The sequence below is a fragment of the Copidosoma floridanum genome, unplaced genomic scaffold (assembly GCF_036245765.1).
Source record: "Copidosoma floridanum isolate Cflo_tuat_1 unplaced genomic scaffold, Cflo_Japanese_pri ptg000021l, whole genome shotgun sequence".
NCBI classification, from domain to species: Eukaryota; Metazoa; Arthropoda; class Insecta; order Hymenoptera; family Encyrtidae; genus Copidosoma; species Copidosoma floridanum.
Window position 1 is genome coordinate 14,898,068 of NW_028321898.1, and position 18,592 is coordinate 14,916,659.

An 18,592-nucleotide genomic window follows, 5' to 3' on the forward strand; every position below is an offset into this window, starting at 1 on the left:
ATTTTTTAAATGGAATCACTCATTTATGTATCCTCCAGTAGTATATAGTTATTGAGAAATAGCTATGCATACTTCTCCTTTACCCTCGCTCATCTCACTTGGCCCCCTCACTGCTTCTCTACTTCTTGGCTCCTTTAACACTTTTATATCGTCCACTTACCCTCCCATTTTCGGCCCCCCTCAAAATAATACATAATTCCTTTTATTTCTTTGTAAAATTAATCTAATAGAATTTTGGTTAGTCTCCTCACTTCCTCATAATTTTTGTTTCCCCCTCACCCTCTCCCAAAAAAGACAAAATTATCTTTATTTATTTTACCTTCTCTCGCCCTCCTCAGCCTTTTTCTCAAACAAGATTTTCTTACTTTTGGTTAGCAAATCAAAAATATTTTGGTTTGGTCCCTCACCTTTACATCTGCTATCCGCACACCTCACACTTTTTATTTTTAATAAGCAGCTCATCACCCTCCCTCATTCTTAAAAAAAAAGGCAAATCTTTATTTATTTTCATCTTATTTATTTTTCCATACCGCCCATGAGGCAAGTAGACGGGTGCATTGATTTGTTTTTGTTGTTATTATGTAGATCATTCTAAATAATAATTTAAAAATACTTAAATGTATAAGTGACACAATATAAATGTATTAAATAGTATTTTATATTATAATAAAATAATAAAAACCGTAGAGGTCATTGTTAATCAGTATTGTTGTGAAAACATGAAACGCTGCCCTATTTAAGAAATAATTAGAATATTGGTATTTATGCTGTAGTATTTTTTTTTAATTTTAAAGTATGGATACATATAACAATATATTCGTCTCCATGTACGTTCCGGACACCAATTTCTTTAAAAATCAGAATAATTTATATTATTAGTTTTCATCGTAACCGAATTTATTTTTAAGTGATTTAATTATTTTACTTGATATCCACCCTAGACGTATTTGTAATTATTCAGAAGTTAGTATACATGATTTGTTGGAATCATTATTCAATTTTGATCCTTATTGTAATACCATTTTGCAATGTTGCCAAATTAAATTTTTTTATTTAAAATTTTTTGTGTGCCAATCTAAAAGTAACATACCTTGAGTTTTAAAAAGTATTATCATACTTTTTAGATAACTACCTTTGTGTGTACATGCGACTGTTACTAAGGCACTTCGATTACATCCTCGTAATTTCCGTCAAGCTTTCATTTAAATAATATAGACATTTATTTTCTGTCGAAATTACGTTCCTTTTTTTGACTGAAACATATAAAAGTTAGTATTTTTTAAAAAACCTTTACATTAGTATTGACATTGCTATTTCTTTTTATTCTTTATCTTTGTATATAACTATTAAAAATACATAATGTTCAGTTAAAATTCACATATAGTATATCTTAGAGAACTTCCGTAATAATTAAGCCGTTGAGAGCCAATTGGCAATGTTTGCTATTTATTATTGTTACAACGTTTTATTGGCCATTAGTGCCAGCCTCATCCAGAAGTTTTCATAGTAACGCTTTGTCTCTCACGGACACTACTTTTTCTGAATGTTACGGATTGCTGAAAATTCATTAAGTCAATACTCCCTTGAGTCTCATTGTTACCTTTAGAAATAGACCTACACATTTTCTTGCAAAAACAATCTATAACGAACTCAAAAGTGCTATTAGTGTTCTGAAATAACTCGTAAATAATAGTTTTAACTTTTTAAAAAATACGAGATGTACAACTTCTAACTGATCACAAATTAATATCGCTAGACGTTGCGTCGTTGTTCACCAATATTTCATTAGAATTAATATTAACGAGTATTGACCAAAGAAGTTCACCTATAATTAATAAATGTAAAGATGCTTTTAGTCAAAATTATAAATGAATAAGGTTTTTAAACAGTAACACTTTTTTTTATATTTGACAATAAGTTTTACCAACAAATTTTCAACGCTCCTATGGGATCCCCCATTTTTCTTCTAGTATGGTAGAATTAGTTTTTCAGCCAAGAAGATTCTGACTAGCTTGAAAAAAAGAGAAGTAGTTCTAATGCATGGTAACAAATTGACAGAGAATTTTTTCAGCAAGAGCCCCCCAAAAAATGAAAAAATAGCAAAAACATGTTTTTTGCGTCTAAAATTTTCTATATTCTCAGACCTCGTAATAGACCTGGAATGTTATTATCTCTACATTTGAAAAAATAAACAATATTCGTTGATACTATTATTTTTATTACGTGGAAAATATAATACTCTTTATTAAAGAAGATCACATTGGCAAAGTTTTAAACTTTATTATTCATATCACCCTCAATTACAGTTTATTTATGAAATCGACATTGACAAACGAATCAAGTTTTCAGATTCAATAATAATTAAAACCTCTAACAACTTTAACTTTGACTGGTTTGAAAATCTTACTTTATCTGGACAAATTTGAAATAACTTTTCAGGTTATCCAAATAGTCTTAAAAGAAACGTTGTTTTTAATTTAATTGACGAAGCGACGTTATTATCAAGTTCAAGGTTTCACAGTGCAAATGTTAGAGTCAGGAATATTTTGATAAACAATAACGACCCATCAAATTAAAGAGTGGCTTTGGTTCAGTAGTAAGCTTGCTTGATGCCGATACAGCGCTGTTTAAAGGATCGTGGGATGGATTCCCGGTGTGTGCAGATTTTTTCAATAACTGTTTTTACCGGAGAACGTTCCTATGCAATCCCAGCTGTTTAAAAAAGAAATTAAATGTTCATAAAAAAAACTAACGTCATATTAAATTGATAGGTTAGGCAAGTTTGATGCGTTTGGTATCTATAGATAAAATATCAAGACTACAAAAATAACCTAATACAGTGGTATGTGATACAGTAGTTATTTTAATGACAGAAACCATGACAATATCAAGTGCCTTTTTAAAGACTTATAATATTTTTAATGATATCTATTTAAAAGTATTCATAAAAGTAAAAGATTTCAAAAGTAGTGAGCTCAACATAAAATAGTTAAGTTTGTTGCTACATCAAAGAACTCTTACTCTGATTAAAAATATGAAAAATCTTTGTGCTCGTAGATTAGAAATGGTTTTTTAAAAATTTTGTACATATAATGCACAGTAAGTATCAATGTAAACTTTGGACTTACTTACTTGTGTCCTAAAAGTAATTGTTTCTAAAAATCCTTTTTTTTAAACAATATCATCTTTATTTTATTTTTTTTTATTATTATTTTTTTTTATAAGACTACGAAATTTTCATGCCTTTGTTGCTCAATCTCTAAAATTCAACGTTACTTTACTTTGTAACAAATCCTTAATTATTTGCCTAATTATTTAAGATAAACATAGCAACATATCTGTTTATTGTGGAGGCAATATTTTAACGTATATAGATCTTAAGAAAATGTTTTTCATACATACAATTAATGCTTGAATAATACTACTTCGAATAAAACATAATGGTATTGACATAGGTAAAAATTATTTTTTGAGGATACTGTACTTGATGCAAGAAATTGAAAAAAAACTACATAAAATAATTAATTTAATTTAGGTAACAGTCATAGTTGATGACGAAGATGATAACGCTCCTATATTTTCTTCAAGTGCTTACGAAGGTAGAATATTAGAGAACAGTCGTACAGGGACTGAAGTTATTATGCTGAATCACATATCTGTTCGAGATCTAGATGAACATGCTAATTTTTTGCTGACATTGGAGGGAATTGGCAGTAATTTTTTTGAGATAAATCAGATGACGGCTAGGATATTTTACATAGGAAATTCAACAGATTTGCTTGATCGTGAAGAAAGGCCTGCCTACAATCTTCAAATAGTTGCTCAAGATGGGAGTAAGTAAATATTTTCGAATCTTTAGATTCAGACAAGTTTAATATAAATTATAAATAAGGAATTATGTACTCACTCACACAACTTTTAATACTTAAGTTCATTAAATTAAGTTAAGTTTATTAAATAATACACTACAAGAGGTACATGAATCATTTACTGCACAGGCTTGAATTACTGAGAACTCTTCAATAATACAAAATTTAAAAAAAAACTAGAAAACTCGTATGATTATACATAGTGACACGCTTGGATATTGATAACGTTCAATTCAGAGACATATTTTACATCACAAAATACATAATTGTTCAACCAAGAGATTTTTAATAAATCTAACTTATAAAACATAAAAATAAAAATAAAACTTCGTAGGCGTTCGCAGTAAATAGTGTGCAGTAAGTTGTTCTGAGCTTCAACATGAAAACGTTATGTGAGATACCCGTACAGTAATTGGAAGCGTAGTAACTGGTACTAATTGTAAAACCGTTGGCAGTAATACAAGCAAGTTATATTAACACTTAAGTAATTAAGGGAAAAAAGTAACATAAGAAAAAACTTTATTTGTTGTAATCGCTGCGGATGATGATAAAATAAGACTACTTTAATTTACATCGAAAAACATGGAAGAATAAATAATTTTTCACAGTTAAAAACTTCAATTCGCAGTAATTAGGTCATTTATCCCTACAACAAATCCCATTTTAAAAATTATGCCAATAACATTAATGTAATCCACAAAATTTTTAAATTTCCGTTGATTTTTGAATACACTTCTTATACGTAAACTGTAATACAAGTATTATCTATTTATTATATTGATTTGATGAGAACGTAAAAATTAACTAATATTTTTTAACTTGCTTGTATGAAAGAATCACGAGTCATTCTTTTGAAAAATATATGACGAAAAGATTTCTTTTACAGCTCAAAAATCGTCAAACGCCTCACTTACAATTCAAGTAGAAGACGAAAATGATAATGCACCAAATTTTGCACAGATGATTATCCTACCAGATCGAGGAATCAGAGTTACAAAAGACAATATTCATAAGTCGAGTATGAAGAGTAATAGTAGCAAAGCTGCTTTAGAAAGGAACGATCATCGATCACCACTTCTCTACATTCCAGAAAATGTAACGATAGGTGTTCCTATTATTCGGCTTGTTGCTCGAGATCCTGATGAGGGAAAAAATTCTGAAGTAACATATAATATCTTATCAGAAATGGAAGACTTCAGCTCTCTAAAAAGTAAATTTAAGTCCAGAGGAATGGTGAAGCACTATTTCGTTATGGACTCCAAAACCGGTGAGGTATCCGTAGCTGGTGCATTACCCGGTGAAACTGATGTTACTGTTGAAATTATTGCTAGAGACAACGATGGATTAATGGATAATATAACAATACGATTACATATTTTTGACGTAAACGACCATGCACCTATTTTCAAAAAGTCTTCGTATTCATTTGATGTTCTTGAAGGGGTCTACACAAAATTAGAATTTGGAAAACTTGAGGCTACTGACGAGGATTTTGGGGACAATGCTGATGTTACGTACCAAATGGCACTCATCAATCCGGATAACAGTGCAAAGTTTGAAATTTCTAAGTAAGTATGTTGCTTCCTTTGTAGTTTTTTTTTTTTTTTTTTTTTCTTATTTGTTGAACAGAGTTCTTAAGTTAATTCACAATACATATCATGTTTCACTAGCTAATTAGTAAAGCTATCGTAGTCCTATTTAGTAGCATAAAGCTTCTTTTATTTTTAGGCATGACCAATATATGGAAGTACTTTATAGTTTTGTCAGAGCAAAAAGTGTAACTATCAACAAATAGTTTGTTTTAAAAATAAAATAAGTTTTAAACCTAGTATATGAGGGTGATTTGAGTTGGTCACATGGCGTATCTGTGACATTTTCATACGTATTTTTGTATTTTAAGTGCAGCGCTCAGGGACAAAAAAACGTATTTTTTTTTTTTTTTTTTTTTTTGTGATAACTTCTTTTCCGTACGTTATACATGTTCACATTGAAAAACAGAGTCGTAGATTTCGTTGAAAAACAACTTTTTTGTATGTATGTTTGTACATTTTTTGTAAAGTATGTTTCCCCGTAAAATGCTTTCTTAAATCGTTTGAAATTGGCAAAAGATCATTTTACATTATCTAATTTTTGTAGATCATATTTTTGGATAAAATGATTACCGTACAAATTAGAGAACTTCTCAAAACACACTTTTTTGTTCTAAGCAATTTATCTATAGTTTTGTTTTAATACAGTTAACAACAAAAACGCTTTAAAAAGGTTGAAAAAGCGTTTTATAACATTTTATTTTGTTATTTTGAATTGCAAGTTAGCATTTTAATATTAAATTTGGTTTGATATAATAACAGAATGATGTCAACATTGAATTTTTTTATTTAAATAGCACTTTAGTAAAACTTTTATCTATATATTGTCTGCTATTTTGCATTTGTAGCATTACGGCTGTAACTGCAGTAATAGTAGTGTTCGTACTTGGTGGCATCTGTCACCAAGGCAATCACAAGTTCTGAGGGACCTGATGAACATAATCCAAAGTATTTTACATACTTTCCGTAGATGGATACACGCCAGGTTCAAACTATTCTTTTTTTCCAAAAGATAAAAAACACCCACAATAGGAAGAAATATCGAAATTGTGAAATAAACTCTGGGTATCAATAAAGTTTTGTCAGTTCAAATCTTGCATTAGTTTTCTTCCCTTATAAACTTTATTCCGTTTGTGCGCCATCTAGCAAATTAACAACCTCTTGGCTTATCTTATTCACAAAGTACTCATGACAGCAACCAGTTATCGGATTCCTTTGTGAATCCCAGCCAATAAAATACGTATTATTACACACTGTCTTTTTTATATCGACTGTTGTTATAGACTGTTCCACATTGTATTACGTTATAAGCAACTACCTTATAACATTTTATTTTGAATAACTAAAAAATGAATGTCAATAAAAACAAGAATAATTTTAATAATCGAGGACAATAAGGGCTTAAATTACTCTCATTCAATGCATGATGATTAGCAGAATGCTTACTAAGCTTTTATTGAACTTTTTATATGTAAATTTTAATTCAAGCACACTTACACTTAATGAAATAAAAAAATTCCTTAAAATAGTACAACAAAGCAAATAAATACTTTATTATCCCTTTTCACTGTTGCAGCATTTGAGCATGTGACCTGTACGAAAGATGTACAAGACTGATGTAAGAACTGAGTGAGACTTGCGCAGTACATGGGAAGTTGTGTGGTACGTAGATAGAAATTGCGTGAGACTTGAGCAGGACTTCGATTAAATTCGTGTAGCACATAAATGGAACTTCTGTTTCCAGGTGGGGGAAGGTACGATATCTTGGGCACTACGATTTTATGATTGAATCGTGTAGTACTATTAAAAATAAGTATTTTTAACGTAGGCACTACATGTCTTTCTCGCTTAGTTTTTGAGATATCGATTATTGAAAATTGACTATCCAACTTGTGGTATGATTCTTACTACGAATTGGGCTCACAAATGAAGAGTTTTTTGAGGTGCAAATCATGTTAACGTAATTAAAAAATCCTCGACCAATACATTTCACAAACCTTTTTCCAAACGTGTTTTTCAGGACATTTAGCATTACTCAGGATGCACTACCAGGAGGTTTATCCTTTATTACGTCCCATGTATTACTGTATGAGCGTAAAGATGTACGCGCGTGGGTGTTTATGTGTGCACGTGTATTGTAATAATAGTGTTTAACTGTCCAGTGTAGATGGGGGTGTGAATATGTATGCAGGCGTAAAAAGAGCGCTAGAAATTTCAACAGTTCAATTTGTCCAGTCTTCATCATTTATGTAATTTTCGTGATCTTCGTTGTTGTCAGTATAATTGTCGATGTCTTCTCTGATGGTTCAAAATTTGAGGACGTTTAGGGAAAAAATTAACAACATTTCCCGATTCCTCTGTACGTGGATTGATGGCTAACAACTCCAGTCCTTCAACTGTCTTGTCATCGATGTAACACAGATATGCGTTTTTCACATCAATTAGATATTGCATCACTTAAGAGCCTCAATCGTTTTCGTAATATTTTTCAAGGCAATTCAAGCGAAAAAAGCGCCATATATTGATGCAATTGTTTTGATGCTGTACGATATTTAGTGTATTGCTTTAGCAAGCAGGTTTGGTTTTCTAAGTCATTAATCGTGTTTGTTGAGTTCGACTTGATAACAAATTCACCGATGCTGTGGTTTGTGATTTTATGTGTAGCATTCTTAATTTATGGCCAGAGTTCTTCCTTTGATTTTGAATTGACCTTGAAAAAAAGGCCAATCTTATCTTATTTTTATAATTTATTTCTTATTTGTTACTATCAAATCTGCAAGAGATTTATCTATCATCGCATTTATACGTACAACAATCTATTTAACTTTCAAATTTGATATTTAAAAAAGTATGCAGGTAGGAATTTTTCAATTATTTTTCCCGTATTTCTGCACGTAAGATACTATACATATTAAAATTCAATGACGGTAGTAGCGACATCGAAAATCTCGAAGTATACACTGCATACATCGATAGTCTTGATGTAGCATGACTGTACTTCTTGAATCTAGATTTAAAAAAATTTACATCCCAAAACCCGAAGTAAATATTTTAGATATGCGATGTTTAAGTGCGCAGTGACTTATATTAATCTGGTGAACTTAAGTATACGGTCAACTACGCAAGCAAACAGCGCATATCCAAGACATTTAATATACTTATTTTCTTACATTTAGAATCAAGAAGTACAGTTTTGCTACATCAAGACTATCGATGTATGCAGTGTATACTTCGAGATTTTCGATGTCGCCACTACCGTCATTAAATTTTAATGTGTATAGTATCTTACGTGCAGAAATACGGGAAAAATAATTGAACAGTATCTTGCGTGTGACTTCATCATATATATATGGTTCGATTCCAAAATCGTGGTGTCCAAGATATCGTACCCATGTCCTTATTTTAGATGAAGACATAACTAAACTAATAAAAAATATGAATTTGAAAAATAATTAATAACTAATTATTAACGGCAGAGCCAGTTTTGTGAAACTCTAATCGCAGAGATTTTATTTGCTCTGAGAGTGAACCTGGAGGGGATAAAACGATATGCTCCAGAACTTATGGTATTGAGTAAAACATGGAGGGACACCAATGGCATGAAATATACGTAGTCTGTAGATATATTTAAATATTTTTTAAAATAAGCATTTTATCATTATTGATATAGCGTAAAACAAATAGTAAGTTTAATTGTTAGTAAGAGCCTTTTCATCCCACGTTTATCATTGCCGGCGTTCTGTTTTTACAGCCGTTACAAGTTTGATGAATTCAAATAGCTGTTCGTTACGTCTGCATGTATATATATAACAACACTGTGACCAAAATACTAAACAGACGCACTATTTGGAAGGATTATATTCTATATACATCTTAATTTCGTAGGATCTTCATACTTTCAACGGCTGTCATATGATAACTCCTGCTATTATTTTTATGAAATAAAAAGGCACTTACTTATAATTAAAATGTTTATAATTATTACACCTTATATCTTACCAGACAATGCTTAACCATTAAGATATTCGTTTACTCTGTCCACAATCCTAAGCTACTCTATTCTACTAATCCTCTGAGCTCTATCCTCTACACTCTCTCTACTCTGCCCTTCTCGCTCTTGCTCTCTGTACACTCAAGCGCTCTCTATCACTCTCCCTCTTTCTCTGCTCTACTTAAAAAAGCTATACTCTCTCTCTTTCTCGTTCTGCGCTGCTTTGGCCTTGTTGCCAGTGGGCCTTTTCGGCAGGCTAACATCTTTCCAACTGATTTACTGAATAAATTTTACTCTTCAGTTGCGTGTGCTCATGCTCAGTGTTCTACGGAGGATTTCAAGCGAATAGTCGGTGGTGCCTCTTGCGATGGCTTTTCGCATTACCCATTTACTGTAGTTGAGGTGCATCAGGCGATGTTGCATTGCCTTTCAAAGGCTAGAAGTCTGAGTAACGATGGTCTATCTCTGCGTTATTTTAAAGATGTGTTCCCTGTTATGGTACCCTTTGTTGTACATATATTTAATACTTCGTTAGCCACTCATACATACCCAAGCTTATGGAAGATTTCTAGTATCGTGCCGTTATCAAAGGTTTAGAATCCCATATGCTCCTCGCAAAAGTCGTGCAGCAGCTAACTTACCTCATGTCGAAAGGGTAATAAACTATTTTATCGCTGATCAAATCTATAACTACTTGGAAAGCGCCTCGTTTTTGTCACCTTTTTAATCAGGCTTTTGACGAGGATTCAGAATGCAGACAGCTCTTGTGCTGGTGTCTGAAGATACTCGATGTGGTATGGATGGGGGATTATTACTTTTTCTGTTTATTTTGATTTTAAGAAAGCTTTTGATACTTTGGATCATCGAAGACTTTTGTTAACTTTTGTTTTGTATTTGACTTTTGTTTTGCTAACACTTCAACAATTCAATTTTTTGGACCATTCAATTCGTTTCATACAATCTTTTTTATTCCAACGCTCTTTATCTGTAGTAGATGAAAATGGATGTGTGGTTGAGCCTCAATATGTTGCTTTAGGAGTTCCCCAGTGATCGTCACCTCGACCCGTGCTGTTTCTTATTTACATCAACTCGATCATATCATGTCTCAAGTACGGTAAAGCTATGCTTTTCGTGGACGACCTTCAGGTGTATATTCAGTGCTTGCCTGCTGATATTCGAGACACCATCAGGAATTTCAATGAGTACATCAGTGCTGTTAACAGTTGGGCTGTAGACGATGGGCTGCCATTTAACTTCTCCAAGATAAAGGCACAGTTATTAGCAACGCCACATTACTTAGGAGGATCGATCGTTCAGGTGTACCATAAATTGTCGTCTATGGTACCGTAATACCCTTTGTTGCGTCGATTAAAAATTTGAGTATTATCTTCGCTGACGATCTTATCTGGAACGCATAGGTGTCTGAGGTTTTTTTGGCTGTCCATGATATGCTACATCGGCTTCGGTATGGGGTGGATTCACTGTTGTGGGTGACAAAGAAGATGCTTACGGCCGCGTTCGTACTCCCGCATTTAGACTACACATCGCTGGCCTACCTTGATCTTTCAAAATACTTCCAGTTAAAGTTACACCAACTTCTTAATACAGTTGTAAGGTTTATTTTCAGGCTTGGTCACGATGTTGCATTGAGGCCTTTTTACCGACAGCTCAGTTTGTTGACTGTCGATGACCATAGGAGATACTTCCTGGGCTGTATGGTTCATCGGTTGCTCACTTTAGAAAGACCAAAATATTTAGTGGAATCATTTTTACCGATTAAGGGCTTGAGGAGATCTGCTAGGCGTATTGCAGGGGTTTTTTTCCCTTCTGCGCAAAACAGTCACGTATAAGCGCTCTTTTATTTTGAGTGCTCTGAAATTATGGGAAAAGATACCTGCGACGTTAAAATTGAAAAATTCTATTGAATCTTTTAAAGTTGCGTATTTTGAATATTTTTTCGTAGATGGTTAACACTATTTCGTTATTTTTGTGATAAATTTTCTATGATTTGTATTTATTTATTACCTATAGTACTACATGTTATAATTGTTGAATGTGCGTCTTCTTGAATTAGTTCGAATAATCTAGTGTATTATTTCTTCTTTTGATATTGGTATATTACTTATATACATTAATGTTTGTATTCTTCGTTGCCATTCGGTTTTTAAATCTTGGCATGAATAAATCTGTTTCGTTATCATCTCTCTCTTTCTCCGTATTCTCAACTCTCATTTCCCTGTCTCTGTATACTGTTCTTTCACTTACTCTGCCTACTCTACTCTTGTTCTTTTATTCTCTCTCTCTCTCTTTTCTATCTATCCTCATACACACGGCGTAACATGCAAATAGTGATGACACTTCCGAGCATGTACCTGGCGATCTCTCTTACATCTTGTCTCATCTACCGATACATTACTTCGCTCTCTCTGTCTGTAGGTATAGCCTTACCTTCTAGTCAAAAGTCAGGCCGTTAACTGACACAATTTGAAGTCTAAAACATTTTAAAATTTAGATTTCTTCTGAATCTGCTCAACTACCTTCCAGACTTATTTCGCGTTAGAAGCAATTTTTTAAAATTAAAAATCTAATTCTATCCCACTATACTTGCTTGGTTAAAAAAAGTGAGTGTGAGAGAGAGAGAAAAAGAGAGACAGAGTTAGCTACTGTTAAGTAATTATTTTATATTACATACCTCAATCTGTCTTTTTATGTAGTTAAACTTAGGGTTACTACAAACAATTTATTAATAACAACTTGGTTGTTGTACATTTGTTGACTATCACTGCTTTATGAAGGACTGTATTTTTTATATTATACCTTATCTTTTGAACATTTTCTATTTGTCTCTTCAATCTGGTGTCTTTTTGGCAAAGTGGAAGAAATCAAGTGTGCACCCATTCGCAAGATCAGGGAGTTTAAGCATGTAAAAGATTTGAGACCAATTAGTATTCCAAATGCCACATCTAAGTAACTTGAAACTATAATATTCAATCAGATTTCTGACGATCGACGATATTGGAGTCACTATTTTTAACCAATATGTTAATTTTATTATTGAACCAATATGTTAATTTTATTATTGCTATCGATTGCTCACGTGCAATTCGATGTCGTTGACACTAACTTGCTCTGTAAAAACTTATACAAGCTTAGCTTTTCCAGATCAGATTCTGAATAATATAAGTCTTATCTCTCTGGTCAGTCTCAGATTGTTGTCTCTAAGTGGATTCCCAGTCTCGATCTGATCACGTCTGGTACTGCCCTTAAATATTTCATGATTCGTTTTATGTGGGTAGTGCTAATAAATGGGACGCACTACTAACCGCTGTTCATGAATTGTACTGGGGCCCTGCATTAAAAAGGTACTATACTATACCATAACATACTATTATTTTAACTTGTTCATGCTTCACGTTAGTTTGTGTATTCGTTTTTTTTCTTTTATGGTACTAAACATGCATTCTGTCACCGTAGCAGTATTACTGATTTTATGTGCACTTTGATCTTATCTACTTGTTCTATAATTGAGTTGTATGATTTTAATTACTTTTAATTTCATTTACAAATTTAGTGTATCATAATTTAATTGCGTGATTAAGATTATGTAATGTCAGTCACACATACTATACAGGACCTTTGAGCTCATCTCTGAGTCCTTATTCTATGTAATAAATTTAATTCACTTTAATTTAATTCTATCTTGCCCTCTTTCTCTTCAGTGAAATTAAATTAGATCTCTCTTTTTTTTATATCTCACTCGATCTAAGCTCAACACCTCTGACTTCTTCCGAGGAAAAATGCAAGTAGATGTACCTGAGCTTACACACCCGTTAACTTCCTCGTTTTTGACGCACTGGCACCCTCAATCACACCTTAACAGCAGGTCATCTTCCCAGTCCCGACATACACACATCGAATAGTTCCTCTCTCTCGCTCTTCCCTATCGGTCTTGTCATGTATATCTTCGACAGTCTTACATCAAAATGAGACAGTGCTGTACCTAGAGATACGTTGTACCACCTTCAAGTCTTACGTTAGTGCTTAACGTCCACTTGTCATAGAGATAATACAATTGACTAGAAAAGCTGGCTGTATAAATGAGTAATAAGATTCTCTCTTCTCTTTGCTGATTGGCTAACACAGTCCTTAACAATGAAGACTGCCAATCGGGCTGACTTCGGACTTCTGTTAGATGCGCCTTCGTCAAGCAAATAGGTCAGAAATGTGAATTTCTAAATCAGATAAAAAATCTTGTACCCAATGTCACTGCAAAACTGCTACCATCTCTTAAGTTCAGTGTCGTACTGCCTTACGATCGAGTAAGTTAAAGAAGCTAGGGTAACCTTCACAGCTTTCGGCAGAATCTCGTTCCTAGAGAAGACTTCCCCGATATAAACGCTGCCACCATGACCAGGTGTTGTACCTGGAAGTAGTGTGTGTCCCTGTAAAGAGGTATGAGTATCTGTAAGTCAAGGCCTAGCCTCAGTGGCTTGAAAGTTAGGAGTTCTAAAAAAAGAAAGTTACAGATTTGGCCTGGTCAGTCTGGTACTATTACTATACTATTACTATACCTGATGCAATTTTTATTCGTTAAGAGTTTTCAAGATAAAAGTGAGCGGGGGAAACGCATAAAAGCAAGGCTCTGACTAAGTTATTAGAAAAAATGTCGATTTGTCACGCTTCTGGATCTACACTCAATGAGCAACAATGGTCACACTCTTTGTTCGTCGGGCTTATAGAGTTCCACTTTAAGTTGACTAAAGACTCTTTGAATATGCGTAAAATACTCGTCCCTTAGCTCCTATTCTACGGTAGTATGTCTCATGTGCGAAAGATTGTACGTTTCCGTATGATCGGCTGACAGGATGTACGATGCCACTTAAAAAATGCTTCGATTTTGTGTCCAATCAGAAATTGATTTTGATAATACATGGTACGATTAATATAGACAATAGTCGCTGTATTGTCTATTCTGATGAAAAATTTCACAATCACGGAACTTTTTGGTTAGGGTTTATAATACTTGTTTTCTCATCATCAGCTAAGTGTGGTTCATGTGTTCTCTGCTGAGAACTTTATCTCAAAATCCAAAGACACAAGACACAGATACAAGTGTACCTGAGGTAGCATATCACTGTGTTTAAGGCGAGGATAAAAATTGTCCTCAGGCTGGCTTACATTTGCTAACTATGCCCTTTAGGATAAGTTTGTCTACTTCAGCTTTTATTTTTAGTTGTTTTGAGTTAGTATTGAGACTAATCACTGTCACGCGTGACTGCAAAGGTATTTCAGAAAATTATTAACTTGTTACCCCATACGCATCTAAGGGCAAACTTGTCTAAAAATAGTTCCGTCCATTTTTTCGAAAAATAGGCAAGTCTGCCTCCCACTGTGTCTACATTTACGCTGGTTATGGGGTGGTTTCTCCTGCGACGGTGTACGAGCAGTTTTCCTGGTCCTCTTCTATGGGTGGAATAACGAGGGTAAACCGGTTACCTACAGGCTCAGTGAGTTAAAAGACCTTTTTCTGAAGGAGGAGGGTTTCTTTTTGTTCTTATCCTAGAAACCAAACAGTTGAGAGCAGGCTTAAGGCCCCTTGATTTTTTTGATCAAGTAATTTATAAACAAATATTTAGTTGGTCAAGTGGCCTCAAGCACCAATTTCAGTTTCTCAGATATGACAAAGATAAATGGTTTTGGCTCGAAATCCAGACAGGTTGCATGTTTGCTTGGATAGTAGGATACTCGTATCATATAAGTTTTGGAACATCCACTGCTTATTCAGTTCAATAAGCCTGTCCTACTATTACATATCTGCTGTAAAGTATTGTACTAGGGTAGGGTTAACCTCTGGATTTTGCAACTCTGTGAGCCCCACGAGTTTTTTTTCTAGTTATATACAGACAGGCTTTTTCACCCAGTTTGTCAGTGAATGCTTCCAGCGCTAAAGGACCTCGAAGTGTAGCTTGACCTCTGAGCTCTTGCGAGTCTCCGCGTCATCAATGAGGACGGTGAAAAAGATCAGGTACAAAGGCTTCTTTGTTTGAGGCTCCATCTCCATACTTTCCTTCTCTGTAATAAGCATTGTGTTATCGAACAGAAGAGGTACATCCTCCTATGTATGGCTAGGAATGTTTTCACTGAAAGATTAGCCTGTGCTATGAAGTCACAGGTCCCTCGTAATGCGTATGTGGGAGTAAGTGAACACTATGCTCTATGTATTAAATCCAACGAGCTAGCACACGCATAGACATATCTTTATACGCATTTACATCTCAGCTTTTCTGCTTGCGATGTATGCGCGTAAGAGAAAAAGACCACTGCTCTTTCTCGATATGTTAAAAAACAGAAGTAAGGATGTCACGAGAGAAAAAGGGCTAGCTAGCAGCCTTACGTTCTCGTTTATCATGATTTTACACAGAGAAAAATGTAACTACGATTAAGAATGAGTCTGTTTTCCATACACTATTAGAAAAACATCTTTTTTTACGCACTATTCTGGAAAAAAAAGTGAATATAATATTGCTGTCAACTCTTCACATAAAAAATGAATAAAATGACTTTTTGTAAAACTACTTCTGTTAAGAATTGTTGATTTTTTGAAATAGCTCCCTAAATATTTATGCAAATGTTCGTCATTGTACTTTAATTTCAAGAGAGAAACATAAGTACTTTGAAAAATTCAAAAAGATTGTAGGAATTCAACTTCATAATTATTATCACAAAGTTACTCCAAAATAAATTTTTCATAATAGCTTTTAATCATACAGTTGCATAAGAAAATTTCTTTGATTCTCCTCCCTGCTTGAATGAAGAAATATTGTAAGATTTCTTACATATGAGATTGCTTAATTTTTCTTGTATTAAATTGATAATTATAATTATTGATTCATTTTGGAAGCTAAAGAGATAATTATTAGCTGATTTCTTTCGATATTTACAATATTTACCATGAAATAATGCATAAAGGTACTAAAGGATAATGGTATTTGAACAGGTAAACATTAAAGATAATGATGTTTATTTGATCATTTATAGGTACTATGGAACAATTTACGTTACTGGCACTCTTGACAGAGAAAGTCGTGATGTCTATAACTTCAAAGTTACAGCTAGAGACAATGGCACTGAAAAATTGTATTCTAGTGTTGATGTTGAGCTGCATATAACAGATTTAAATGACAACCACCCTACGTTTTATGGCTACCAAAGTGTGGGAAAAATACCAAACACATCAAGAAATATTGATAAGAAAGAGACAAAGCAACATTTAGTGCCAGTTTATTATGCTTCACTGCCTGAAAATAGTCCAATTGGTACAGCCGTCTCAAAGGTGTATGCAAATGATTCAGATTTTACTGGAAATGGTAACGGCGTTGTTTTGTTTGACTTGATGCATATTAAAGGGCAAATTCAGTATTTTGCTATTAATAGTAAAGACGGTGCAGTAATAACAGTTGGAAATCTGGATTACGAAACTCAGGTTTGTAGTTTAATACTATAATATCGATGACCATTATGAAATATAAAAACTCTTTTTTTTAGTAAATTGGGTACGTTTCACCCATAGTATGTTCATATCCATTAAAAATGTAGACTTTTTACTATTTCGCATTTTAATCTTTAAGTAACTACCGAATTCAAATTTAAAAAATTGTTACGAACGAAAAAAGAACGAATTAATTTAGCGATTTTTAACCATTCATACACAAATACGTATCGATAAAAAAACGTTTCAGTTTCAAGTCATTGTATCCACAAACATGTAATACAGCTTCTTTTGACATATTATTAAAAAAAATTAGTTAATAACTTCATATAATGATTGACAATACAGAAATTCCTCACAAGTTTGATATGGTCCTAGCTTATCATAAATAAATGCAAGATAAACATTTAATATAAATTTACTTAAACAATGTATGTTCTACAGAATTCATTCAACTTGACGATCACTGCAAGTGATTTGGGATCACCAAGCCTAACTTCCACTGCACTTTTATTTGTAACAATATTAGATGTAGATGAAGGACTGGAAGATCCAAAACGCCCTACTTTTCAGCATAAATACTATGAAGTGGAGGTGGATGAGAATTCCTTAGTTCCACTAAAAATACTGGATCTTAATGTCTCTAATACTTTTAAAAATAAACAGATACGTTACAGTATTGTAAAAGATGATTCTTATTTGAAAGAATACTTTAGTCTTGATCCAAAAAATGGATCTTTGTATTTATTAATAAGTCCAGATCGTGAGAAACAAGAACAGTATGAGTTAAGGGTGACAGTGGATGAAGTGAAAATAGCTAGAGGAATGCCAGTGATGTTATATCCAGTGCTGGACGAGAGACTGAACGGACTTAGGCCAAATGAGGCGAAAATTATCTTGAGAGTAAAAGATATCAATGATAATGAACCAAAATTCAAATCGAACGGTGGATCATTTTTAGGAACTGTCCCAACTTCGGCTTACTATGGATACAATATTATTAAAATTGAGGTACAAGAAATTACTGGTGTTGCTGAAAATAATTTATTTGACTTTATAAGTTAACAAGAGATTTTTTGGCATTGAGTCATAAGATTTTTTACGTACAAACTTAGATTTACGTTATTAGAAACAGTTCTTTAAAATATCACTTAATGGCTAAAAAAAATTAAGCGAAGAAAACATCTTGATTGTCATTATACTTTCATACGTATTGTACTTATAAACTTGAATTTAATTTTTATAAGTCGCATTTAGTAACTCTCTGTAAAGTACAGTATATTTTTAACTAATAACGTACTATTTTTTGCACAACATCTGACATAAGCTAGCAGTATAATCATTGTTTGTTTGTGTCGAGCATATGTCTGTAAATACATTGAAATATTATAGCCACATTTTTCTGGCACAGGCAGAAGATCTTGACAAAGAAATAAATAGCCAAATTCGCTATCAGATTCTAAATGGCAAGGAAAGCTCAAAATTCACCATTGACCCCGTAACTGGTCAAGTACAGGTGGCTGGCAGTTTCGCCAACGATGGTGGACGAGTTTTCAGCTTCGACGTTAAGGCCACAGATAGAGCTGGCATGGATGACGGATGCAGCAACACTGCCCATGTGTTGGTATGTCTTGACACCGTTGATAAAACTTAT

The 18,592-nt window shown here is 33.3% G+C and overlaps 1 protein-coding gene across 1 annotated transcript in view; it reads left to right on the top strand.

The window, feature by feature from the left end:
• Window positions 1-18,592, top strand: part of Cad89D (cadherin 89D) — a 278,532-nt gene that overhangs the window by 176,540 nt on the left and 83,400 nt on the right. Inside the window, exons 14-18 of the mRNA XM_089594166.1 lie at window positions 3,536-3,833; window positions 4,756-5,437; window positions 16,488-16,932; window positions 17,383-17,949; window positions 18,350-18,562. Of these exons, the coding sequence (XP_089450292.1) occupies window positions 3,536-3,833; window positions 4,756-5,437; window positions 16,488-16,932; window positions 17,383-17,949; window positions 18,350-18,562 (2,205 nt within the window). The remainder of the gene's footprint in view (window positions 1-3,535; window positions 3,834-4,755; window positions 5,438-16,487; window positions 16,933-17,382; window positions 17,950-18,349; window positions 18,563-18,592) is intronic.